Raw genomic sequence first — 26,161 nt, forward strand, 5'->3', positions numbered from 1 at the left:
GCATGAACAGATATTACAAGAGTATTTAGCACTAAACGAAAAATACGGAGAATACGAAGCATTTTACACCGATGGATCAAAATCGGCGCACTGCGTGGGAAGTGCTGTAGTTCAGAATAATTGGGAAAAAATAGTACGGCTACCTGAGTGTGCATCCATTTTTACCGCCGAGTGTTACGCAGTCTTGCTAGCTGTAGAAAAAATAATAAATAAGAACATTCAGAACAGTATCATTTACACTGATTCTCTGAGCATACTAACCTCAATTCACCATAGAAATGCAGTGACACCACTAATTGGTGATATCATACACAACATAACAAGCGCCACAACACAGGGACAAGACATAAAATTTTGCTGGGTCCCCAGTCACATTGGAATCACTGGCAATGAGAAGGCAGATGAATGTGCTGGAAAAGCTCGGAACAAAGAAATAAAGAAAGTTACATTCCTTACAAAGATGGTATGAGGTTGGTGCAGTGCAAATTAAGAAATAAATGGCAGTCACAATGGAACATCGAAAGAAATAATAAGCTACATTTAGTAAAACCCATCCTAGGCGAATGGAAATCATGCTCACACCAAAAACGATTCATCGAAGTTATTTTATGCCGTCTCCGTATTGGACACACACATCTCACACACAACTTCCTGCTAACAAAGAAAGACAAACCTGTTTGCGAGCAATGCGGACATGAACTTACCGTAAACCACATACTACTATCATGCACAAAACTTGAATCAGTAAGGAAAAAATATTTTGCTACATTTTACAAAGAACATATTCCATTTCATCCAGCGTTGATTTTAGCTGAACATGCACCCGTTAGTATGCTTGATGTTTTTAGCTTTTTAAAGGAAGCCGGTGTTCTTCAAAACCTGTAATGTTCTGACTCTGTGCTTCTCTACTTAGAACGATACACCTCAGCCTCTTTCTCAGTCCTGAGAGGGAGGCTGAGGTTTTTATCTGAGTAGTTGGGGGCCTCGAGATCCTTGGCAAGCCAAGGATGTCCACGGAGGTTAACCAACTTTTAAAAGCTTCTGGAAACAGCCATTTCTTAAAAGTTTGTATTTAATCAGCCAGGTAATAAAAATAACTTTTAGGCCCTTTACACCACCGTTTTTATCAACTTTGTTTTCACACTCTGCTCAAGCCAATCTTTCCATACCTTGTTCTTGGCGCATGATAGCCTTAGCTGCTTATGCGCCAATAAACCCAACACAACACAACAGATTTGACTAAGCGTCGTGCGAAGCCCGAGCGACAAAGAAGCCTTTAGCGCCTAGCATAAAGTGGGACCTGCGGCAAGAGTCGGAACTCTGGGCTAGACGTTCACTGACATAAAGTGAAATTGAACTGACAGCTTCCTGAACACAAATGTTTCGGCGGCATCAAGTAGTGATCGCCGGAGAAGGCTAGCGTGTTAAGTATTGATGCACTAGGTTATCGTGAAAAGACATTCTTGAGATTGTTGCCTAATTTTGTAATTAAAAAACATAATCATCGATATCTTCACGCAGCGCAGAAAGCAGTTTTTCAATAAATTTGCTTTGGGAACGAATTCTCGGTTAATACTGTCAATTCCCGCTTAATATTTTTTTGGCTGTTGTGTAAAAAGTCTGATATTGTCATCCCACCAACATCGTGCGCACCGTTTAGGGCGCTAAAGAAAGTTCTAAGAAGAATTGTAATATTTCTTTGTTCACTACTGTATTTACTTAGTAGTACTTAGAGGTCCGCCCGAGTTCACCACTCCCTGAACGTCTTTGAGTACAAGTGTCGAATTAATATGTTTAAACATTCTTTTTTTTTCTAAAGCCGTACATGACTGGAGCAACCTGCGGGAAGAGATTGTCTGCGCTCTGCGATTGTGTTTTCACAATGCTATAGCAGTGTTTGATCAACTAATTGTGGTGTAACCATTTTTGCGGTGCGCTTCATCTTGAGGTTGATACAGCTGTAGTATCTAACTTTTTTAAATACTTTGTAAGATTTCTATTTGTTCTTTTTTTCGCTCATGTATCCATTTTTTGTGTGTGAATACGTTGTTGAATGTCGTATTGTTTCTGCTCATAGCATTGCGCTTTCATAATAAGGGAGTGATTATTCACTGGTACCCACCTAAGCGCTGCTATACGGCTACAAAGAAAAGTTATATAGCTTCCATAGAGATCACCTAGTTAAATAAAAATTCGTCCTATTCCAGGGGTTCGAACCCTCGACCACCGCTTCAGAGCAGTCACTCTACGAACTTAGCTAACCGCGACGGCTCGCGCATGGTACGCCGAGAGTGAATTGATCAGCAACTTGAAGTTGGAACAGAGTTGGTCAAATTTTTCCCCAAAAATTTTGACCAACACTTTTCCCACTTTGAGTAACTGATCAACTGCGCTATACTTGCACTTCGAGTAATTGATCAACTACTGATATTGATTGCGCTTGGATGGATTCTAGTGAGTAATTACTACCTTATTACCAATTGACACCACCTTGGATTCCCCGCACATTTGACCATCATTGCTTTTTCATGTTGCAGTCTGCTACGTGTTGCATTATTTCTAGGTTTTCCCCCTATAATAATGCCCATTGGGGCGGTGTAGGTATTTGAATAAACACTTATATATATAAATGCCGCCTCGCACATTAATCTAATACCTTAATAAGAAAGCATCTGATGTGGGTATGCACGGTACTTGTCGCCAAAAAAAAATGCTGCAGTGCTTTTCACGAATCGCCACCGCAACCTCCAAAGTTCTGTTCGGCATGGCACGTGAACCACTGCGACGAATGCAGTTGAGATGTAGCTAAAAGTCGAAAACTGCGCTTTTTTTTTACTCCGCTGACCTCGACTTCTTTGAGGTTCGTCGGAAAATGCAACACTTCTCTTTTCTCGGACCCGCATGTTCCGCATAGCCCCACTGCAGAGCCCTCTTACAGCGCTCTAAGGAGTGCCTGGGATATAGTTACAGTTAACGGGCTGCAAAAGTGTTGTGACCGGGTATCGCAGCTTGAGTCGAGTGGGCATCTTATCACTCCCGAGTGAAACGCTCTGAGTTAACATCTCTTGATAACTCCTATAGACGCACACCACATATAATACAGAGAGCAGTCTTATCGTTTTGTCACTTCCGACAGCTGCCCTGACAGGTACATTTCCTTTATCGGCTGGCCCTGTTGTCGCGTTGGACGGCACGGCGAGCCGCAATCGACAGTCGGCAGGCCTATCTCGCTGCAAGCGATGCGCGTCCCGCCGAGCACAAAATGGCTCCAATAGATCCAGACCAGTAAGTGCACAACATTTCATCTTTTCTTCGCATAAGTATTTGAGATATCGAACACCAGTGACCAGTCTCACGTTTTGCCGATAACTGCACATTTGCGAGAGGCCATCGGGAGGTAACGAGGGTACGACGGAATAGGAACGGTTATGCATCGATAGGGTAGTGCCAGTTTGGGAGTGAGATATAGATGCAGACTATGAGAGCGCTGGATTTGACAGCATGACAGGCCCGAATGCTTGCTCTCGGCGTACTGGCGTGGTGCAAGGGATCTTTGAAAAACGTATCCTTTGTTTTAATCAAACATTCATAATAGTATGAGAGCAACTCCATCTCCATGGTAGATTACAAAATGGCCTACAATATACGACTACACTGCTTTCGCTACCTTCATGCGGGCACATGAAATTGAGTCTTTACAGAGGGTACGGGTTCTGCTATGCAAAGGAAAAGTGCTAGGACAAATGCAGAGCCCATTTTGGATACCTTATCAAATTTCCCGGCGTGGTCAGCTGTTTATATAGTAGTATCAAGCAGCAACATTAATTGTGAAGGCATGGATGCCGCATGTTGCGCGGCCCATAAAAATGTGTGCTCCCCACAGCCCGCGAGAAGCGCCGGAATTTTTGTGTACGGTTCCTAAAGCGTCTTTCTCGGCGGTGCAGATACAGTGAAACCACAGTGCGCAGCGAAGTGAAGACGGGAGGGGCAGCTGGCATGAGTGGGTGTGACCCGCAGAGCTTGTACCTCTCATGCTGGCACTATGTATTTCAGTTAAAACTGATGTGACATCATCCATAGTTACGTCAAGTTTTTGCCACAAAGACCTGAGTAGTTAGCACGCTGGTGCTCTGATGGAGGCACAGCACATTTTTTTAGCGGCCGCTATTGCATTTATTGCGTTTCGTTGTCGAGCGTTCTCCTGTTAGACCGTAACGCGAGTCAATCGACGGGCGAGAGCGTGACTCGCGAAACCAAGTAACTTGAAGGTGCGGCCTGCAATGCAAACTTCGTTTCTAGTACCATATACGGAGTCTGTCATGGAAATTGAGCAAAGGATTAAATAAAAGCAAGAAACTGCAGCTGAGATGAAGCCAACGACGAATTGTTTCAAGTGTTACAGCGCTCCACAGAGTGTTTTTAACTTGCGCTTAATTAGCTATTTATCTAATTTTAATTATGCAAACCAATTAATATTCACTTTAGTGCCAAGTGCATTCGTTTAAACTGTAGAGGGGGATCAGAAACAAGAGATCCAGTGCTTTGTAGCAAGGTTTGTTCTGTGTGTCTACCGGAATTTAATGACTGCCGATGAAATAATAAAAAACCCCGCCACTTAACGGCCCTGATGCACTACCATATTGCAGTGCTCCCAATCGTGTTTTCAACAAATGAAATGTGTGCGCTGACCGTGCCGTAGTGAGCGGCCGCCCCTCATTTTGACGGGCTGCACAATGATATAAATGATAGATTTCCTTTATACAACTACAGGGAAAGCTGGCGGCGGCACACTTCATCCTCCATAGAGAGGCGCAGGGATTCTGGGATGACGAGGCTCTTTGCTTGGCATGACTATTGTTGGGCGTAAAACGTGGATTAAGCCGTGAAAATACGACTCTTCTGGAGGCAAACCCCGCAGAAATCCATTGAAAGTTTCCATTCCAGCTGGACACTGAACTTTCACTTGCGTTGAATGTACTGAGGAAGTGAAAAACGCAGTATTGAAGTAATTTAATCTGAATACAGAGGAGAGAATCGCAGCGCGACTACCAATTTCAAGGTACAATCTACATTTGCTGTCCTATAATTTCCGTTAATTCTCAGCAACAGCAATGAACTGTAATTGGTACAGCACTCCGATTTCCCTTTTATTTTCTCCGCAGAATTCATTATATGCGTTATAACTTTTGTGGTTTTGTCAATATATCCCAATTTCTAAGTTGAAGATTGCTTTCCTTTCCTTTTTGCCTTCCTTTCATATACTTTCCTTTTGATTTGAACGCTTGTTGCTTATGTCCCGTATTATAGCTTTCTAAATGAATAGTTAAATAGCTTATCGTTTTTCTGTTACAAGCATGTTGATTGGCATATTATCTGTTAAAATGCTGTTGCGTTTTGTAATTTTAGGTTCACTCTATAAGGCTGCTGTAGGAGGCGGGGACACCACATGCTTTTTCCTCCGCCCCTCACATTTGTGATGTGTAATAAACCTGATTGATTGATTGATTGATTGTTTGATCAAGTGATTAATGTCCAACACTAACCTTGCCAAACTCCCCGCAGGGAGGCGTCTGCAGCATGCAGACGTTGGTGAGTGGCGACACCATGGGGTTAACCCGAGCATTCGCAGGGACATCCCCGCAGGGGGATGATGGTGAACAATGCGTCACCACGGACCCGAGCATCCGCGCTTAGCCGTGCGTGGCATCGCCGTGTCCGGGGAAAAGGGGATCCTGGTGGTTGAGCCGATGCCGAGTGTTTGGACCCTTAAGGCCCCTCGGCGGAGGCAACACACCACTTTGGCCCCAGCTTCCTGTAGACGGCACCTCCGGCCTGACCCAACCGGAGGAAATCGGCAGTCGCCTTTTCCTGTCCTCCCCTCTACCTATCACTTTCCTATTTCCTTTCTTACAACTTTCCTGTATCCTCCTCTCTTCTTCGTTTTTTTCCTCTTTTTCCTGGCGGCGAGGGTTAACCGTGTGTGACCAACTACCCTGAGTTGAGTCATATTAGGTTATAGTTAAGGTGTACAGCTGGCGTGGGCAGGACTTGCCTTCAAGTTCCTGTCGCGTCCCCTTGTTGGACTCCATGGTGGGTGGCTGCCACCATGACCGAAAAACCAAATTTTTTTATGGCTCCCCCCTTTCAAAACTAGATCGCTCTCTCAAAAGAGTGCGGAACGAAGCATCAGACTTTTTTTCGAAAAAGAAACCTACATTCACAAAGTTTCATGTGATACATAGCAACAGTGACCAAAAGCAAGCTCGAATAATATCCCCATTTCTTGTAACCAAATGTTTAACAGATACCTTAGGGCCTGGCTACAAGGTATCCAAAATGTCCAGCGGCGACCTACTCCTCGAACTCCGTGAGAGCATCCAATGCTCGAAACTCTCAAACATTGCTTCCATAGGGGACATCTCTGTCTCCGTGACTCCCCACCGATCTCTTAACACAGTTAAAGGCGTTATCTCAGAAGCTGACTTCATCCATCTAACAGAAACCGAAATGCTTGAAGGACTTTCTGATCAAAATGTAATTGACGTGCACAGAATCAAAATCCGCAAAGACAACAAAGAAATAGACACCAAACACATGGTCCTCACGTTTAACACCAGCAGTTTGCCCGAAACAATCGATGTTGGATACCTGAAAATCACCGTCAGACACTACATACCCAATCCCCGCCGCTGTTTTAACTGTCAGAAGTTTGGCCACGGCTCACAGAGTTGCCGCGGCCGCAAAACCTGCGCGAAATGCGCTTCGAAGGACCACCCTTCTGAGGAATGCGACGCAGCCCTACGCTGCGCGAATTGTGAAGGAGATCACGCTGCATACTCCAGGGCGTGTCCGTCCTGGAAAAAGGAGAAAGAAATCACCACCATTAAGACAAAAGAAAACATTTCATTCAAAGAAGCGACGAGGCGTTTTGCGCTTACCAATTCATTCTCCTTCACAGCAAAACCAAACTTCGCTGATGTGGTGCGCGGGGGCGTAGCACCACACAGCGCTCCGGCACCTGCCGCGGCCACTTCCACCGCGCCTGTGGCAGTGCCATCCACGCCCCAGGCTGAGACAGCGAAAGCTGCTCTGCCAACTACAAGCCAGGGAGTGCCGGCCCACAAGTCAGCATCCCGCAGGACTTCCCCCCGTCGGGGGAGGCGTGACACCCACACACCCGCGGCTTCTTCGCGGTCGTCCAGCACCTCTTCCGAGGTGATGGACCAAACTCCCAGCCCGCCTGCTCTACAGCGGCGGAACAGCTCTCTTGAGCGAAAAAAAGGCAGGGCTACCATAACGGCCCCAGAACATAAGTAAACCTCTCGTTGCTCCTACCCCAAAACATAAACATGGCTTTTCTAGTTCAGTGGAACTGTAGAGGAATATTGAGAAATTACGATGACATAAAAAACATTTTAGGGTCAATGTCACCCGTAGCCTTATGTCTCCAGGAAACCAATCTAGGTCCACAACATATGAACATCCTGAAGCATTATAAAACTTTTAGACGAGATCGTGAGCAGGCAAATAGACTCTCTGGAGGCGTCGCGATTATCGTACAAAGCGGCATTCCTGCTCGAGAAATAAAACTCAGAACAAAACTTGAAGCCGTTGCGGTCAGTGTCGTCAGCCATAAAACAATTTCTCTCTGTTCTGTATATATTCCTCCACATTCTACATTAACAGTCCACGATTTACAAGAACTTATCAATGAACTTCCAGAACCGTATCTAGTAGTTGGGGACTTTAACGCTCACTCCTCCTTTTGGGGAAGCGAGCACTGTGACTCTAAGGGTCAAGTAATCGAAGATTTTATCCTCACAAACAATGTATGTCTTTTAAATACAGGAAAAGCCACCTACTGCTCCCCTGCCTCGGGGAAAATGACCTTTCTAGATTTGTCTTTTAGCTCACCTTCTGTTTTTAATGATTTTAAATGGGATGTCATTGACAACCCATATGGCAGTGACCACCTCCCTGTACTAATCACTTTAACATCCCCACCGGAAATAATCCCAACAAAACCGCGGCGCTGGAAACTGCATTTAGCAGACTGGGGACTTTTTAAAGCAAAAGCCACCTTAGAAAATATACTTTTAGATAATTTAAGCATTGACCAGATAAACGAATTGTTCACAAATTGTATTATAACCGCCGCACTCACAGCTATTCCTCAGTCGTCAGGAGTGGCGCGACAAAACCATAAAGTATGGTGGACAAAGGACTGTAAGGAAGCCAAAAAACAACAAAACAGAGCTTGGGGTAAATTCCGCAGGTATCCGACACATGAAAATCTCGTTAATTTTAAGAAGGCAAGAGCCAAAGCTCGGTACGTCCGTCGGTGTGCCGAGAAAGCATCATGGCAGAGTAATGTTTCATAGATGACATCTAAAAAAATGTGGGAGCAGGTTCGCAAATTAAATGGAAACTTTTCACCCTTCACAATTCCTTTTTTAACAACACCTGGCACACAAACAAGCATAGGGGAACAGGCAGACATACTGGGAGAACATTTCGCTGCAGTTTCAAGTTCATCACACTATACACAGTCTTTTCTAAAACACAAAAACACAGCCGAAAGACAAAGACTTCCAACTAGTGGAGGTGCAAACCAAAAATATAAGTGTGATTACCCTCCAAGAAATAAATACAGTACTGTCTGCTGGTAAAAAAACTGCTCCAGGCACCCGACCAAATCCACTACGAAATGCTGGCACAGCTATCTCAACCTGCCGTAGAGGCACTTTTAAGGTTCTTCAACATAGTTTGGATATCAGGCAAAATACCTGAGGCCTGGAAAAAAGCTATTATTGTACCGTTTCTTAAACCTAGTAAACCCCCAACCTCTCCTAGCAGTTATAGACCCATAGCCCTGACCAGTTGCCTCGCCAAAACCTTCGAAAGTGTCCTAAATATAAGACTAACCTTTGTTCTTCAATCCTGTGAACTTCTTGATATCCACCAGTGTGGTTTTAAAAAGGGATGCTCCACTACGGATCACCTAGTCCGTCTCGAAAATACAGTCAGACAAGCGTTTATACACGAACAACACTGTCTTGCAGTCTTTTTTGATTTAGAAAAAGCATATGATACTACCTGGAGGTTCAGAATTCTTCAGGACTTAGCTGAACTTGGCATCCATGGCAGAATGCTGAACTCCATTAAAGACTTTTTATCTAACCGCTCATTTAATGTCCGTCTAGGCTCGACCCTTTCGAGGGATTTTATTCAGGAAAATGGAGTGCCTCAAGGGTGTATTTTAAGCACAACTCTTTTTATTGTGAAAATGAATTCTCTTAACAAAATAATACCAAGGTCTGTTATGTATTCACTTTATGTAGACGACCTCCAGATAGCTTACACATCCTCCAACATATCAACATGTGAAAGACAAATACAGCTAACAATAAATAAACTGACAACATGGGCAGACAGAAATGGTTTCAGATTTTCCCCACAGAAAACAGTGGCCATTCTGTTTTCACTCAAACGAGGCTTACAGGCAGACCCTACCCTACACCTTAACGAAATAGATTTACCAGTAGAAAATAAACATAAATTTCTTGGCATAACATTTGACAAAAAACTCACTTTCCTGCCTCATATTAACACATTAAAAAAGAAAACTTCCCGATCACTGAACATACTCAAAGTCCTTTCACATAAACATTGGGGTTCTGACAGGGCAGGGCTTCTAAAAAGTTTTCACTCTGTGGTACGATCCTCATTGGACTATGGTAGTATAGTATATGGTTCAGCAAGGCCATCGTACTTGAAACGACTGGACCCAGTGCACAATTTAGGTTTACGTCTTGGAACTGGCGCTTACAGGACGTCACCCATTAATAGCCTCTACGTTGAAACAAATGAACCATCTCTTACAGATAGAAGAAGCATACTTACATGCTCATACGTCCTAAAAACCCGTTCCCTACCAAAACATATCTGTTACGAAATAGTTACAAAAGGTCCATCCAGAACACTTTTTAATAATAAACCACAAACTACCAGACCACTCCTCTTGCGTTTTGAAGAGATATGCGAGAGTCTCGCTGTACTGAACACATTACCTAACATTGCGCTCAGACGAGAGCCACTACCTCCATGGTACAACTTCCCTGCAATATGCGATTTTACTCTCACACAGTTTCACAAAAAGCAAACCCCGCAACAACATATAGTACAAGAATTTCTTGTACTGGAGGAAAAATACAATGGTTTTGCGGATTTTTATACGGACGGTTCAAAAACAGCAACCTACGTAGGAAGTGCGGTAGTACGAGGGCATGAGAATGAAATAATCAGACTTCCACAGTGTGCATCAATTTTCACAGCCGAATGTTACGCTGTATGCTTGGCCGTAAAAAAAATAGTAAATGAAAACCTCAGAAACAGTATTATTTACACGGACTCCCTTAGTTTACTTACAGCTCTCCACTCTAGAAATGCAATTACTCCGATGCTCGGTGACATAATACACAACATAACAAAAGCCATAGCTCAAGGAAAAAACATAAAACTTTGCTGGGTGCCGAGTCACGTCGGAATTAAAGGCAACGAGAGAGCAGACCTCTGCGCTGCGCAGGCTCGTAGCAAACAAATAAAGAAAGTAGACATTCCCTTTAAAGATTGCATGAACTCGGTACATTCTGAAATAAGGAAAAAATGGCAGTCCGCTTGGGACAATGAATCAAACAACAAACTACACTTTGTAAAACCAGTTTTAGGCGAATGGAAATCTTGCACCCACCAAGAACGCTTCAAAGAAGTCATTATTTGTCGTCTTCGTATAGGACACACTCACCTGACACACAATTTCCTACTGACAAAAAAAGATCAACCTATTTGCGAGGAATGCGGAGTTGAAGTTACGATTAACCACATTTTATTCTCTTGTACGAAATTGGAAAAAATAAGGAAAAAGTACTTCACTCAATTTTATAACGAATACATCCCTTTTCACCCTAAACTGCTTTTAGGAGATAATGCAATTGTTGATATATCACATGTTTTTAGCTTTCTTAAAGAATCAGGATTTCTTAAGTGCCTCTAAATGTGTTTTACCCACTGGTCTGTTTTAATTCTAATGCACCTCAGCCACTTCCTCACTCCCGAGAAGACGGCTGAGGTCCCTATTCCATCGGTTGGGGACCTCGAGATCCTTGCACAGCCAAGGATGGCTGCTGAGGTTTCCGACCCTCTTTAAAGCTTTTACTATAAGTCACTTCTAAAATTTTGTCTTTTATTTTTCTAGGTTCCATGAATTAACTTTTTAGGCCCTTTACACCGCCGTTCATTTAGTCTTTTGTATAACATCCTATATAAAACAATTTTCTTTACCCTGAGCTTGGCGCATGATAGCCTTAGTTGCTTATGCGCCATTAAACACAACACAACACAATAACCTTGCCAAACGCCAATCTTCGTCTGCCCGTAATTCCCGCTATGGATGAAGTGCTTTTTAGGAAACTCGCATAGGCGGTGGAGCTAGCTTTCCCTGGGTGAAATTTAGAAATTTTTTGGCACAAGCAAGACAAAGCGAGGCTACTATGAAACCCACGACTACACTGCTTTCCATTCATGATGTTTTTTTTAAGCGAAAGCTTTACTAGTCTAGCGGCGTCGATTTCGCTGTGTCTGCACGAATGACATTGAACAAGAAGAGTGCAGCTGCGTGAGTAACCAAGTGACGTACCACATCACTACAGCAGCTGCCGCGCGCTACCAATCCGGTGTCTCGCTATGGACGCAGGAAGTCATACAGAGCCGACGTCTTGGAGAGTGGGCACTCGCAGACGTCAGGCCGAGTCTGATCGTGCGGTCGACATTGCCTACCGTGCGAGGAATTTACAAAATCGACGGGGAGCGTAAGCGCGCTAAACGGACAGCCGGAACCGGTGAACAGCGGGAGCTTCGAAAGCAAGGAAAGGCGCATAACTAGCTTCCTGGGACAGTGGACACCTCAGTCGCGCTTTAAGCTACGCGATGGTAGTGGCAGATGTGCGCTGCATGCGTTGGCATTGACAACGTTGTAGTTTAAAAGCGGGACTGAAGCTGTAGCCCGTCGGCGTTCATTGTGTTATTGGCGTTGGTAACGTTCCAGACTCCGTTGGTTTTGAGAGAAGGAAGGGCGCACAACTGGTTCCCTGGTTAAGTGGACGCCTCAGTCACACTTTCAGGTGTGGGGAGGTGGTGAGGGAGAGATGTGCGTGTCATAAAATTGAACGCATTTTTGAAAAAAAGACACAAAAACAGCGCCGCGCGGACGCGACCTTGCCAGCAGGGAAGAAGGAAACCCCCTAAGAGCGTCTAGCCTTGTGTGTGTTGCGGCCCCATCCACCATCGCTCGCCGGCGCGGCGCCAAGAAATTGCGTCTGCCCATGACGGCGAACCTTCCAGAATGTCGGAGTCGATTCTACTCGGTGCTGACGGAGAGGTGTGTGCCTTGAGTGTGCTAACTGATGCCCCCTCGTTCTTCACTCGCGCGTCGGCGGCGGCGCCAGACCAGGAATCTTTGGAAGCAACTCGAAGCCAGTCTGTGTGCCTGACACATGGGGACGCGCGCCCGGCGCGAGAAGAAGGGCATTGCACAGTCAATACTGTGCGTATGTGCGCGCGTGCCTTGGCGCAAAGAACAAACAGACGTGGAGCACGCCTATATGCGTCTATGAAGGGCGTTTACCGCTGTCGGGAGCCCGAGCCGCCGTTTAAGCTTCAGTGAAGCGCACCCGCTCGACTCCCGGGACAACACCACTCACCTAGCCACGGTACAACGAGGCAGCGTGCGCCAACCTGCGGTCGTCGGTCGTCGGACTCTCGTAGTGCCCAGTGAACAAACTGTGTTTTGTTTGTTTGCCTCTCTCGTGTGTTAGTGCACTTCAGGTGCAATAATTCATTTTTATTGTAAGATCTCTCAAGTTTAACTTTGGACGAGTTGCATTGTTTTGTTAATCACTTTGTATGTGCTCCTACGAGTGATTGTGAATCCTCTGTACCGTCTCATTGCTGTATAAACTTTGTTTTCTTTGTGAACCTTTGGCTCCGACTCATTCTCTGGCTTGCGACCGGCGAAAGCTGGGCACCAAACGACCAAACCTCTTGTCACTTGGTGGCTGGTCTCCGCTGAGCTTGCCACGCTTAGTCGAGGGCATCTCCTTTGTGTCCGAGACCGCTATCTCCACACGCTCTAAAGGTGTCTAGGAACGCACACTAAAGTGCGCGAGGTGGTGACAGTGGGCTGTCTACGTTAGCGCTGGCAACGCTGTGGCAGACACGCGGCACTTCAGCAATAAGCCGCAGCATGACTTCACGCTGGTTATGCAAGCGTGGCTATCGCTTGCATAACTAGCGTTAGCTCAGTTAAGCCGCAGAAATTTTTTTTTCTGAGTGACGGCTGAGTAAAGCTCCGTCTAAAATGGCTGTCGGTGCCCTGTCTTTTCTTACAGACCACGGCGCGCGCATTCCAGGATGACTGCTGACAGCGGCATCGGCCGGTCACTTGAGTCCATGAGCGCGCGCGCTTCGTTAATTCAAAAAGCGTTTGGCAGCACTGCAGTGCAGTATGGCAACAGCCCCAATGAGATGTCTTTTTTTAAAAATATTTCGCGTTGTGTTTTAATTCTGGACGAAAAGGACCACGTAGGAGATTTGTTGCTACAAAAACCTAAATCGGTTGTTTCGCACCCCCTCTACAGCTTTAGAAAACGCAATTGACCGTGGAGTGAATACCAAAATTTCATGTAGTTAATCTCAAATAAATAATTTAATAAGCGAAATCCGAAACATACTCTCTAGGTCTTTACGTCTACGCACAAAACACCCTGCCCAATAAATGTAGAGTTCCCCTTAGGGGCGCCTGATTCATGCAGACGTTGGTGAGTTGCGACACCACGGGTTCCTGAGCATCCGAAGGGACATCCCCGCAGGGGGATGATGGTGAGCAGTGCGCCACCACGGACCCGAGCATCCGCGCTTAGCCGTGCGTGGCATCGCCGTGTCCGGGGAAAAGGGGATCCTGGTGGTTGAGCCAATGCCGAGCGTTTGGACCTTTAAGGCCTCTCGGCGGAGGCAGCACACCACTTTGGCCCCAGCTTCCTGTAGACGGCACCTCCGGCCTGACCCGACCGGGGGAAATCGGCAGTAGCCTTTTCCTGTTTTCCTCTGCATCTTTCACTTTCCTATCTCCTTTCTTACAACTTTCCTGTATCCTCCTTCCTTCTTGGTTTTTTTTCTTTTTTCCTGGCGGTGAGGGTTAACCTTGTGTGACCAACTACCCTGAGTTGCGTCATATTTGATTATAGTTAAGGTCTACAGCTGGCGTGGGCAGCACTTGCTTTCAAGTTCCTGTCGCGTCCCCTTGTTGGTGGGTGGCTGGCACCATGACCGAAAAACTAAATTTTTTTTATGGCACCTTCCCTTTCCAAACCATATCGCTCTCTCAAGAAAGGGCGGAACGAGGCATATTTTTTTCCAAAAAAGAAAGCGACAGTCACAAAGTTTCACGTAATACACAGTAACTCTGAAGAAAGCAAGCCCGTATAATATTCGCATTTCTTGTCACCAAATGCTTAACAGATACCTTAGGGCCTGGCTACAAGGTGTCAAAAATGGCCAGCGGCGACCTACTCCTTGAACTGTGCGAGAGCATCCAGTGCTTGAAACTCTCAAACATTGCTTCTATAGGGGACATCTCTGCCTTCGTGACTCCCCACCGATCTCTTAACACAGTTAAAGGTGTTATCTCAGAGGCTTACTTCATCCATCTAACAGAAACCGAAATGCTTCAAGGACTCTCTGATCAAATTGTAATTGACGTGCACAGGATCAAAATCCGCAACGTCAACAAGGAAATAGATACCAAACACATGGTCCCCACATTTAACACCAGCAGCTTGCCTCAAATGATCGAAGTTGGATACTTGAAAGTCAACGTCAGACACTACATACCCAATTCTTGCCGATGTTTCAATCATCAGAAGTTTGGCCATGGCTCACAGAGTTGCCGTGGCCGTAAAACTAGCGCGAAATGCGCTTCAAAGGACCGCCCTCCTGAGGAATGTAACGCAGCCCTACGCTGCACGAACTGCGAAGGAGACCACGCTGCATACTGAAGGGCGTGCCCATCCCGGAAGAAAGAAAAATAAATCATCACCATTAAGACCAAAGAAAGCGTTTCATTTAAAGAAGCGAGAAGACGTTTTGCGCTTACGAACACATTCTCCTTCACAGCAAAACCAAACTTCGCTGATGTGGTGCGCGGGGGCGTAGCACCACACAGCACTCCGGAACCTGCCGAGGCCACTTCCACCGAGCCTGTGGCAGGTCCATCCACGCCCCAGGCAGGCACAGCGAAGGCTGTTCTGCCAACTCCAAGCCAGGGAGTGCCGGCCCATGGGTCGGCATCTCGCAGGACTTCCCCTCGTCGGGGGAGGCCTGACACCCACACACCCGCGGCTTCCCCGCGGTCGTCCAGCACCTCTTGCGAGGTGATGGACGTAACCCCCAGCCCGCCTGCTTTACAGCTGCGGAACAGCTCTCTTGAGCGGAAAAAAGACAGGGCCGTCATATCGGCCCCAGAAAACAAGTAAACCCTTAATCGTTCCTGCCCCAAACATAAACATGGCTTTTCCAGTTCAGTGGAACTGTAGAGGAATATTGAGGAATTACAAGGATATAAGAGATATTTTAGGGTCAGTGTCGCCCGTAGCCTTATGTCTTCAGGAAACCAATCTAGTCCTTTCACGCAAACACTGGGGTTCTGATGGGGCATGCCTTTTACAGATTTATCGCTCTGTAGTACGTTTCGTTTTAGGTTATGGTCGCATAGTGTATGGGTCAGCAAGGCCGTCATACTTGAAGCGAGTGGACCCTGTGCACAATTTGGGTTTGCGTCTTTCAACTGGTGCTTACGGGACGTTACCCATAAAAAGCCTGTACGTAGAAACCAACGAACCACCACTTGGAGACAGAAGAACAATGCTCACATGCTCATACATTTTAAAGATCCGTTCTCAGCCTAAACATATCTGTTACCACTCGTTACTAAGTGCCCATCTCGAACACTATTTACCTACAAACCTCTCGCAATCAGGCCACTTCTCCGCTTTGAAGAGAAATGCCAAGAACTAGACATAATGGACACATTGCCTAATATTGCCCGCAAGCCTGATCCACTCCCGCCTTGGTACTGCCTACCAACTGTGTGCGACTTCACATTAACACAATTTCGGAAAAAACACACACTGCATGAGCAGATATTACAAAAATATTTAGCACTTAACGAAAAATACGAAGAATAAGAAGCATTTTATACCGATTGATAAAAGTCAGCACACTACGTCGGAAGTGCTGTAGTTCAGAATAATTGGGAAAAAATAGTACGGCTACCTGAGTGTGCATCCATTTTCACCGGCGAGTGTTACGCAGTCTCGGTGGCTGTAAAAAAAAGTAATAAATTCTAACATTCAGAACAGTATCATTCACATTGATTATCTGAGCATACTAACCTCACTTCACCATAGAAATGCAGTCACACAAATAATCGGTGATATCGTACGCAGCATAACAAGCGCCACAATACAGGGATAAGACAAAATTTGGCTGGGTTCCCAGCCACATTGGAGTCACTGGCAACGAGAAAGCGGATGAATGTGCTGCGAAAGCTCGGAACAAACAAATAATGAAAGTTAACATTCTCTACAAAGATGGCCTGAAGTTAATGCAGTAAATGCTCAGAGATAAATGGCAGTCTGAATGGAATATTGAAGGTAATAATAAGCTCCACTTAGTAAAACCCTTAATAGAAGAATGAAAGTCGTGCTGCCACCAAGAACGCTGCATAGAAGTTATTTTATGCCGTCTCCGTATTGAACACACACATCTCACACACAACTTCTTACTTACAATGGCAGCCAAACCTGTTTTTGCGAAAAATGTGGAGACGAACTTAACGTAAACTACATGTTATTCTCGTGCACAAAACTCGAATCCCTAAGGAAAAAGTATGTCACTACACTGTACAAAGGACATATTCTATTTCATCCAGCACTGATATCAGGTGAAGATGCACTTGTTGGTATGGTTGATGTTTTCAGCTTTTTAAGGGAAGCCGGTATTCTTCAAAAACTGTAATGTTCTGACCCTGTGCTTCTCTGCGTAGAACGATACGCCTCAGCCACTTTCTCAATCCCGAGAAGGAGGCTGAGGTCTTTATCTAAGTTGTTGGGAGCCCTGAGATCCTTACCAAGCCAAGGATGTCCACCGAGGTTTACCAACTTTTAAAAGCTTATGCAAACAGACATTTCTAAAATGTTTGTCTTTCATCAACTACGTAGTAAAGATAACTTTTAGGCCCTTTACGCCATCGTTTTTATACACTTTGTTTTCAAACTCTGCTCACACCAATTTTTCCATACCTTGAGCTTGGCGCATGATAGTCTTAGCCGCTTATGCGCCATTAAACCCAACACAACACAAAGATATCTAGAGTGCCGTTTAAAACTTCTGTGCACAAACTTGTTTTAGAACTAGAAGCGCGCTTTAGTCGCTACTTGCCACATATACCTTCCACATGATCAAGATCACCGGAGCACTCTTTTATCAACTTTTATGCGAGCATTTTCGTTCCAGGAGTTGTACTGATTTATCATATGTCTTTTGCAGTTACTACGTATTTAATATTTTGTTGGTCGGAGATGCAGGAGTGGGGAAGTCCTGCTTGTTGAATACACTGCTGGTGAGTGTTTGCTAACTGCTTTTGAACCTTTGCGCCGAGCCTCTAGTGCACCTGGGTAATTTGTGCCAGCGTATTTGTTCTTTACAACGTTTTATATTAGTGTTTCTGCCTAAGTGAGTCCTGAAAGCATGCCTTGTCGACCTTTTCATATATGTTTTTCTATAATTTTGCCTTTGCATTTTATACTGAGGTCAATTTATTTATCAAAAGAAATGCAATATAGAGGCTGTCTGCAATGTAATTACTGAAGCAAGAGATCCTTACGTACACGACTGGAAAGGAATCTCTTATGGCGACAATAAAATAGGCCAGCACATCAGCGCAGGATGTAGGCTAACATAGATAAAATGTGAAAACCTAAGCAGTGCACGTAAGAACAGAGAACACGTAAAATGAGAATTCTCAAGCTGGTAAAGAAAAGAAATAAGCATAGCTGTCCTTTAGTTGAAGTGCAGCAATTAGTTATAAGCTTAATAAATCAGAATTAACCTCATCTATAATCATGGCTACAAGTAAACCAGAAAACACAGCACTACGGTCAAAACATTGAAAGTACTAAGAATAAAAGAGCACAATTGTGTAGTCAGATGGCACGAATTGAAGATAAACGTTAAAGATGTGAAATGAAGTAAAGCATCTTGGCACAGTTGTTAATGTTACTTCCTTATAGGGGACGGAAAACTGAATTCAAGTGACATGTGCATTTTTGAAATTTGAGTCGGCATTAAAACCATTATATAGAGATGCTTTGCCAAGCACATTGTACATACAGCAGTGTAGTGTTTCCACAACTGTTGTGAATATTACAATTTTTGAAACACTGTTAACTAGGATTTTACGACAGAGAGATACAACTGCTCCTAAATGCTCAAAGCATCGCACGCATATTGCTTCAAGAGGGCAAAAAGGAAGGCGCGAAATGGAAATAGCAGAGCTTCTCCTTGTTGCGCTGTGGAGAAAATATGAATAGGTACGAACTCGCCCAAATTTTGGCTTTAGTGAAGCATCGTACAGGCGCTGCTTCTTTCAAAAGCCCACTATGTGAGAAAACGCCGCTTATTTTCCCATTGAGGTGCTGTTGAAAGCTGTTGTTGTCTGAATAGTATTTCTTAAGCTTACTATGTTTTCCACTGACGAGGTCGTTTAAGGTAGCGTGTTAGCATTCCTTTTCTTTTTCGACCAAGCATGATAAACAGAAAATCTCTGAATCCCATTTCTCGTTTAACTTTTCAGGGAGCGGAAAATGGCTCAGATAAAACAACGGCAGGGAGGCCAACAGAACTGAAGACCAGTGGGCTACAGTGCACAGCTGGAGCAGGCGAAAGCGACGAATGTGGAGAGGAGGAAGAGAAAAGTAGAGGCCTTTGCACGGGAGGCGGTTATCGAAAAGCCGGAGTGAAGTTCGTAAGTTTGTGACGAGCTTCTATTAACGAAAAATAGGTGTGCGAAAACGGCAGCCGCGGGAAAGGCTGGAAAAAAATATGAGGGCGATGCGAATGCTATCTCTGGCAATTACAAAACGGAAATGACGGGGTGAAAGGCAAAGAAGATAACACTCCGCAGCGTTATCTAGCAGTCGATTCACGAGAAAACCTACGCTTAGATACGATCGTCAAAGAAAGAAAAACAACAGAAACAGGGCTGACATGAGATAGTTTTCCTACAAAATTTATATGCCTAGATACGTAATCTTTTTGTGGAAGAGACACATTAATGGCGGGCTGGCAGACTGCATGTGATGCTTGCAGATAGCGTAGGCTTAAATATCTCACGGAGGTGCATGTCGCTATGTTGGCTATAAAGCTGCATTTTTGAAAATGCGGCGCGCACCACGAAGCAATGGACTCCACAGTATTATTGTTGGCAGTGCAGCAATTCACAATGGTGTCGTGCTTCCTCAGGCGGTTATTTAAACACTGACTCGTTTGTCCGATTTCACAGCGGTTAAACTATAACAGTGTTTGTAGCCAACTTCAGAGTTCACAAAGCACCAGGGATGTTTCTTTCTCCAGACTGCTGTTCTATTCCCACCTTATTAAACTTTTTTTCCTAAAAAAAGGGAAGAAAACCTCAATGCATTAACTCACTGGTGGAATAAAAAAGACCATGAAGTATAGCCTCCGCCCGAGGTTAGTTGATTGGATCATCCTACTGTTGCGTTGCTGTCAGCATTGCTAGTAGCTTTCGGCGGAGTCTTGTAGAAGCTTCCTGTGTGCCCGGATGCTTGAAAGGCAACACCGGAGTTTTTTTTTAACCTTTTTAGTTAACGACTGGGTTGTATTTTTTTGACTTCTCTCTCGTAATTGCGATTAAATATTTTTGAAATAAGCCGCAAAAAAATAATAAAACATCAATGAACACGAAGCCAAACCTTAACTAGGTTTCGGCCAATATACAAGCATGACGCCACAACAGAAAGGCCGCCGCGGTGGCTCAGCGGTTATGGTGCTCGGCTGCTGACCCGAAAGACGCGGGTTCGATCCCGGCCGCGGCGGCTGGAATTTCTTCCCAGTCAAAAAAAACCATTGGAACCAATTGGACATTCTAAATGGAACCAAGTGGACATTCCCATTGGTTCCAATTGGATTTCCCAATTCTAACCAATTGGTTCCAGTGGTGTTTTTGGACTCCCGACCAATTGGACCCAACTGGACTAGCCAATTGGACCCATTAGGCCAGGCAGTTATTTCACCCAGAAAATATTCACAAATTATGTTATGTTCATTGAGAGAGGTAGCTAAATGTTTGTGAATAATATGCTCGAGAATCTTGGACAAATATTTCTACAACTGAACATATTATAATATGCAAAAGGAAAACTCATTTATGAGGACTGCAGGGAGATGTGCCTAGTGCCAATCAACATTGTTCTACGGAATTGAGATTAACATGTTTTTATGGAAATCAAAGTCAACAGGCACAAATACATCACACGCAAGCAACATTCAGGGACTAGTAGCATATATTAGCTCAATATGTACATCCAGATAACATACTTCTGCTCCAACTTATATACCCCATTTGTGAGGCTCTCATGCTGGGGCCAGTGGCGCTCGCCCAATGAGCGCAGTTAATTAATTTAATTTCAGCTGCAGTGGTGGTGCAGATGATGAGTACAATTTAGTAGGTTAAGCTGCTGATAGCTCTTATTATAGGAACCATATTGGTTCTACCTTGTTTGTCAAAAATGCAAACATTCATCGGAAAAATTGGGTGCAGTTGGGCGGTACAATTGGATGTAATGGGTAAGACCAATTGGGCCCACCAAGTGGAAACCCAAATGGTCCATTTGGATAGTCCAATTGGACCATCCAATTGGAACACCATTCCAATTGGAACCAGTTGGAAACTCAACTAGTCCAATTGGCACCATTTGGAACCAGTTGCAAATCCAATGGGTTCCAATGGTTTTTTTTGACTGGGTTTGGAGGAGAAATTCTAGAGGCCCGTGTACTGTGCGATGTCAGTGCACGTTAAAGAACCCCAGGTGGTCGAAATTTCCGGAGCCCTCCACTACGGCGTCTCTCATAGCCTTAGTCGCTTTGGGACGTTAAACCCCATAAACCAAACCAAACCAAAGCCACAACAGAAAAAAAATTAAAAAAAAACATCATAGATATTCTTAAGAAACAGATTGTGTGCGCGTCGAACAACTAAACTGTAGACGCGAACGGTAACTTCAGTCGTTTTTTTCTGTGAAATCCAAAAGCAAGTCCGATTTTTTTTATTTAACACACGCAGAGCGAACATCTAGTCAAGTGCAACTGCTGAATCACGCTTTCCGACTGAGACAACAAATTCGTTCGCTCCGAAGTTCGACGTCAGCCGGTTCCGAAATTTGTCACACATTACCAGAATACTGAGGAGAACGTGCAGTTAAAGTTCGAGTAAAATGTGTGGCCGGCATAAAAACCCCGGAGTTGCCCTTAAAGGCATCGAACCTGGATTTGTAAGCTGAGTTGGACCGCATACAGGCCGCATCTTGCTTAACTAACATCGAGTGTCATTTTTCCTTGTTCTAACAACCTCTCCTAAGCGCAGGCTTTCTTATGAAACTTTAGTTGTCAGAACACAAGGCGTTTGTCATCTCTGCCGTCTTACGTTGCTTCTTTTTTTCCAAATATACATAAACCGTTCTAAATAGCCCAGCTGTTCGTTTTGTCGAACGTATGTAGCCTGTGTGCATGACATGGACTATATTTCCGTACTTGATATTTAGTTTTGGAAAACAAGTTCTTGAGCAAGGCTATCAACCTTTAAGCGAGCAATGCAGGAAATGCTGCCGAATCAACAATCGGCTTTGTCTGATGAAAAGTAGTGGCTTTAAAAGGATTGCTTGAGTGCGCTCTACACATCTGTAATAGAAATCGAGGGCCGGGAAAGCCAGTCTGTCCGTCAAAGGGACAACAACAATGGCTTTTATTTCTCCTCCAGTTCATACTTTGCCGATATTATTTTCCGATACTACCCTCCAACTGGATTCCACAAATCTGCCAACTTGGTTTTCGTTTAAGGATGTCGTCACTTTGTGGCGGTCCTGCACAAACATGTGCTACATCGAGGTTAAAGTATTTCATCGTAATCTTTAATCAAAGTTCACCACTAGAACGCGCAACGCACTTTAAGAAATTCCGTGGCGAATTAATAGACTTGGTACGCGTACAAAAGAACCTCACGAATTGTTATCAATCCGCAAGCGTGAGGGCTAATCGAGCTACATGTAGCCAAGAAAGCTTTTCACAGTCTTTGCGGCCGCCGACGGGCGATTCCACAGCTCTCCACAGCATTCAACAACTTAATAGAAATCGCTTTCAACTGGCGCATTGATGAGGTTGTCGCTTTTCTTTGCTTACACAGAAACTGAAGACGATACAGCTAGACGGCCACACCATCAAACTGCAAATTGTAAGCAACTTTTTATTATTACGGTTCATTACATCAAGCATTCTCCGTTTTATAAGTCCATTAGAGCATCGTCAGCATAAATGGTGTCAAAAAATTACGGAGGGCACTTACGACTACTTATGCACTTTTAATGTGGAAGTATTTTTTATTTAATTTATTTTCATTTTTATTTATTTAAGATTTTTTCACTTCCTGTCTAACGACACAGCTACGCATTAGCCTACAGTCGCATGGGAACGCGTGCCCTAGGTTCACCTCTGTTAGCCAAGAAGAACCGACTCGTCAGGCTTTGCTTGAGAGCCCAGTCATGTGGTTGCCAAGAGAATATCAGCACGTTATTGTGTTTACTGCCTTGGTGACCAGTACGGATTTAATAATGTCGGAACTCTAAAAAATACCACGCGCGGCTCTCTTGACCGCTTCCTCCCAAACCTGAGACACAGAGGCTGTGGCGGGCTTCGTCTCCCGTGTGAAGCCTCTTTCAGAGGATGCGTGCTGGGCAATAAGTGACTCTTTGACTTTAGCAGAACAAGAAGATGCCAACGATCAATTGCCACTTTCTAAGACACCTGGGCCTGGTGGCCTTTCTAGAGAATTTTACAAGGCCTCTAAGCCCGTTTTGAATCCCAATTTACTTATATTCACCATTACTCCAAAGGTCACATTTCTACCACAGACGTTTAAAAAAGCCACATTGTATTGATTCCAAAGAGCTCTGATGAAGAAAATTTGCAATATGTAGAAGATTATAGGATCCTTACGGTATACAAAGTAAACTATAAGATTTTTCCCAAATTCTTGGCGAATTGGTAACAGTTTGCAATGTCGACTGTGACTGGACCTCATAGGGCTTGTAGTTTGAGAGGTTGTTGTATTCAAACCGACATAATATTGCGGGAACAGTTCAAGATTATTACAGCAAGTCTCAGGAGCAAATAACAATGCTTTAAACTGACCTTGCGAAGGCCTGAGATCATCTCCAGCACAATTTTCTGTTCTTGGAAAGTGAGATGTGTTCTATCACATCCCGTGTCCATCTTTTCATATGCCAAACAGGGGTGTCCACTTTCGCCATTTCTATTTAAACTGTTCGTAGAGCCGCTATGTGAGTATTCTGCAGAGTAGTGCCATTCCAAGCTTCCGTATCCTAGATAGTGAGCTCGAAATATTACCCCCGCAGGGGCACCTTGTGTAACGTGGTGTTGGTGCTTGGCGCCACCACGGACCCTTAGCCCCCGTACCGTGGCGATAGGTTGAGGGAAGAAACCATGAACGGTGGTGGTCGAGGAAGTGGTCAATCCTCGGCCGATGGGCTCCTCGTCTGTCTACCAGGCGGGGAGTCCCGGCACCTTCCTCTGTGTATAAGGGTGAATCAGAGGCGACAAAGTATTAGGAACCCTTAGTCAGTACATGCCGTATGGATAAATCTGCAAAAAAAATCTGATCGGCCCCCAAAAAGGGGTTGCACCGATGTGAAGAAATTGAATCCACAGAAGCCAGAAACGTTTGCGAAGTTTTTTATGGTTCACTCAAACACTGATGAACCGGTAGCCAACCTATCTGCATTTGTCATCGCCAACGCCCTAAAAAGCTGTGCAGGCAAATACTACAAAGCAAAAAAGCAGCAAACCGGAGATCTCCTTGTAGAAGTAAACACAAAAGAACACAACAACAAACTGATGTCCTTACAGAATCTTGGAGAAATGAGTGTGCAGGTAACCCCGCACCGCACGCTGAACCACTCAAAGGGCGTCATATCTGAATATGAACTCCTGCAGAGTACCGATGCGGAAATGGAAGAAGAACTGGCTGAACAAGGAGTAATAGTAGCCCGACGAATAACCATCCGGAGAAACAATGCTGAAATCAAGACCAAACACATTGTCCTAACTTTCAATAGCACAACTCTGCCTGATTCCATCCACGCCGCATATCTCCATTGTAAAGTCCGCCCATACATACCGAATCCGAGATGATGTTTCAAGTGCCAGCGCTTTGGACACAGCATGTTGGCTTGCCGGGATAAACCCACTTGTGTCACATGCGCAGAAGACGCACATACAGATGAAAGATGCGAACGCACACCAAAATGCATCAACTGCAATGGCGCACATGGCGCGTACTCCAGGTCGTGCCCAGTCTGGAAAACAGAAAAACAAATCATAACTTTGAAGACCACAGAAAACCTGTCCTACCTTGAGGCAAGAAAACGCGTCTCTTTCCAACAGAAAGGGACATACTCTGAAGCGGTGACGCGGGGACCACCGCCGCCTTCGGCTTCTGTCAGCACACAGGTTGATCCGATGGACCTGGTCACGACACCCAAGTCCCCACCACAGAAGTCGGTGACACAGTTCACAGGGCTGAAAATTTCTCGAGAAGACCACGCGATCCTTGCCGGAGGCACTCAGGGCCCACTTTCAGCAGCGGAATCCTCGGCGACAGACACCCAGAACAGCGCTGCTGAACTGGACCTGTCGCCCCACCCCTCTAAGAAGGCTGGCCCAAGAGAGTCTTCCCCTGGAGCAGGGCCTGGTTCAGTGGTGCCAACAAAAAAGACGAATGCGAAGGCCAGGGGCCATAGCAAACAAGAAGCATCCTCCACGTCCACCGTGGAGGATATGGATGTCAGCGAAAGTCCGCCGACATCTGAAACACACGCATCCGCGGCGTCTCCGCGGAAATCCGGCGCCACGAAAGTGGCGATGGATACAACTCCTGGTTCGCCACTGCTGCAGCTGCGGCGAGACTCCCTAGAGAAAAAAGGGAAACCACGAATCACTGCTCCTGAGAATAAGTAACTTTCCCCAATACCCAGCTTATCACAATGGCTTATCTAATACAATGGAACTGTAGAGGTCTACACAGAAATTACACACATAACGGATATGCCCAAAACAATGGCACCTACAGCTGTGTGCCTGGAAGAAACGAACCTTGGGCCACAGCACACAAACATCTCAAAAAAATATAATATTTTCCGGAAAGACCGAGTACAAGCTAGCCGACTCTAAGGAGGCGTCGCTATCATTACGCAAAGCGATGTCCCTGCAAGAGAGGTATCATTAAAGACGAACTTAGAAGCGGTCGCAGTAAACATCATTAGCCATAAGACGGTAACAATATGCTCTGTGTACATACCACCACACAACACAATAGCCATGCATGACCTAGAAGAACTTTTGGAACAGTTGCCAGAGGCATATGTGATAATAGGGGATTTTATCGCACACTCCTCATTCTGGGGAAGTGAGCATACTGATTCCAGGGGTCAGCTCATCGAGGATTTTATTCTTTCGAATAGCATATGTTTAATGAATACGGGAAAAGCCACGTACTGCTGCCCCAGCTGTGGAAAAATGAGCTGCCTCGATTTAGCATTTGCATCACCACCTGTTTTTAATAATATTATTTGAGATGTTTTAGATGACCCTCGGGGAAGTGATCACTTACCTACGGTTTTAAAGCTAACATCAGCTACATCCATCCTCCCTAGGAAGCCACGGCGATGGAAAATTCATC

At 44.9% G+C, this 26,161-nt stretch overlaps 1 protein-coding gene across 8 annotated transcripts in view; it reads left to right on the forward strand.

Annotated features, from left to right (window-relative positions):
- The first annotated feature begins 3,145 nt into the window (after positions 1–3,145).
- The window catches only part of LOC149333823 (uncharacterized), a 138,284-nt gene continuing 115,268 nt past the window's right edge, over positions 3,146–26,161 (forward strand). For 6 of the 8 annotated variants that reach the window (XM_089558791.1, XM_089558792.1, XM_089558795.1 and 3 more), the window contains exons 1-3: positions 17,007–17,734; positions 18,968–19,138; positions 22,592–22,639. In XM_089558791.1, the coding sequence (XP_089414917.1) occupies positions 17,570–17,734; positions 18,968–19,138; positions 22,592–22,639 (384 nt within the window). In that variant the 5' untranslated portion in view covers positions 17,007–17,569. Of the gene's footprint in view, positions 3,286–17,006; positions 17,735–18,967; positions 19,139–22,591; positions 22,640–26,161 lie in introns of those variants that run through there. The other 2 variants (XM_089558793.1, XM_089558799.1) reach the window with 2 other exon arrangements.

Source organism: Amblyomma mixtum, chromosome 8 (genome assembly GCF_055824585.1).
Source record: "Amblyomma mixtum isolate Tamu chromosome 8, ASM5582458v1, whole genome shotgun sequence".
NCBI lineage: Eukaryota > Metazoa > Arthropoda > Arachnida > Ixodida > Ixodidae > Amblyomma > Amblyomma mixtum.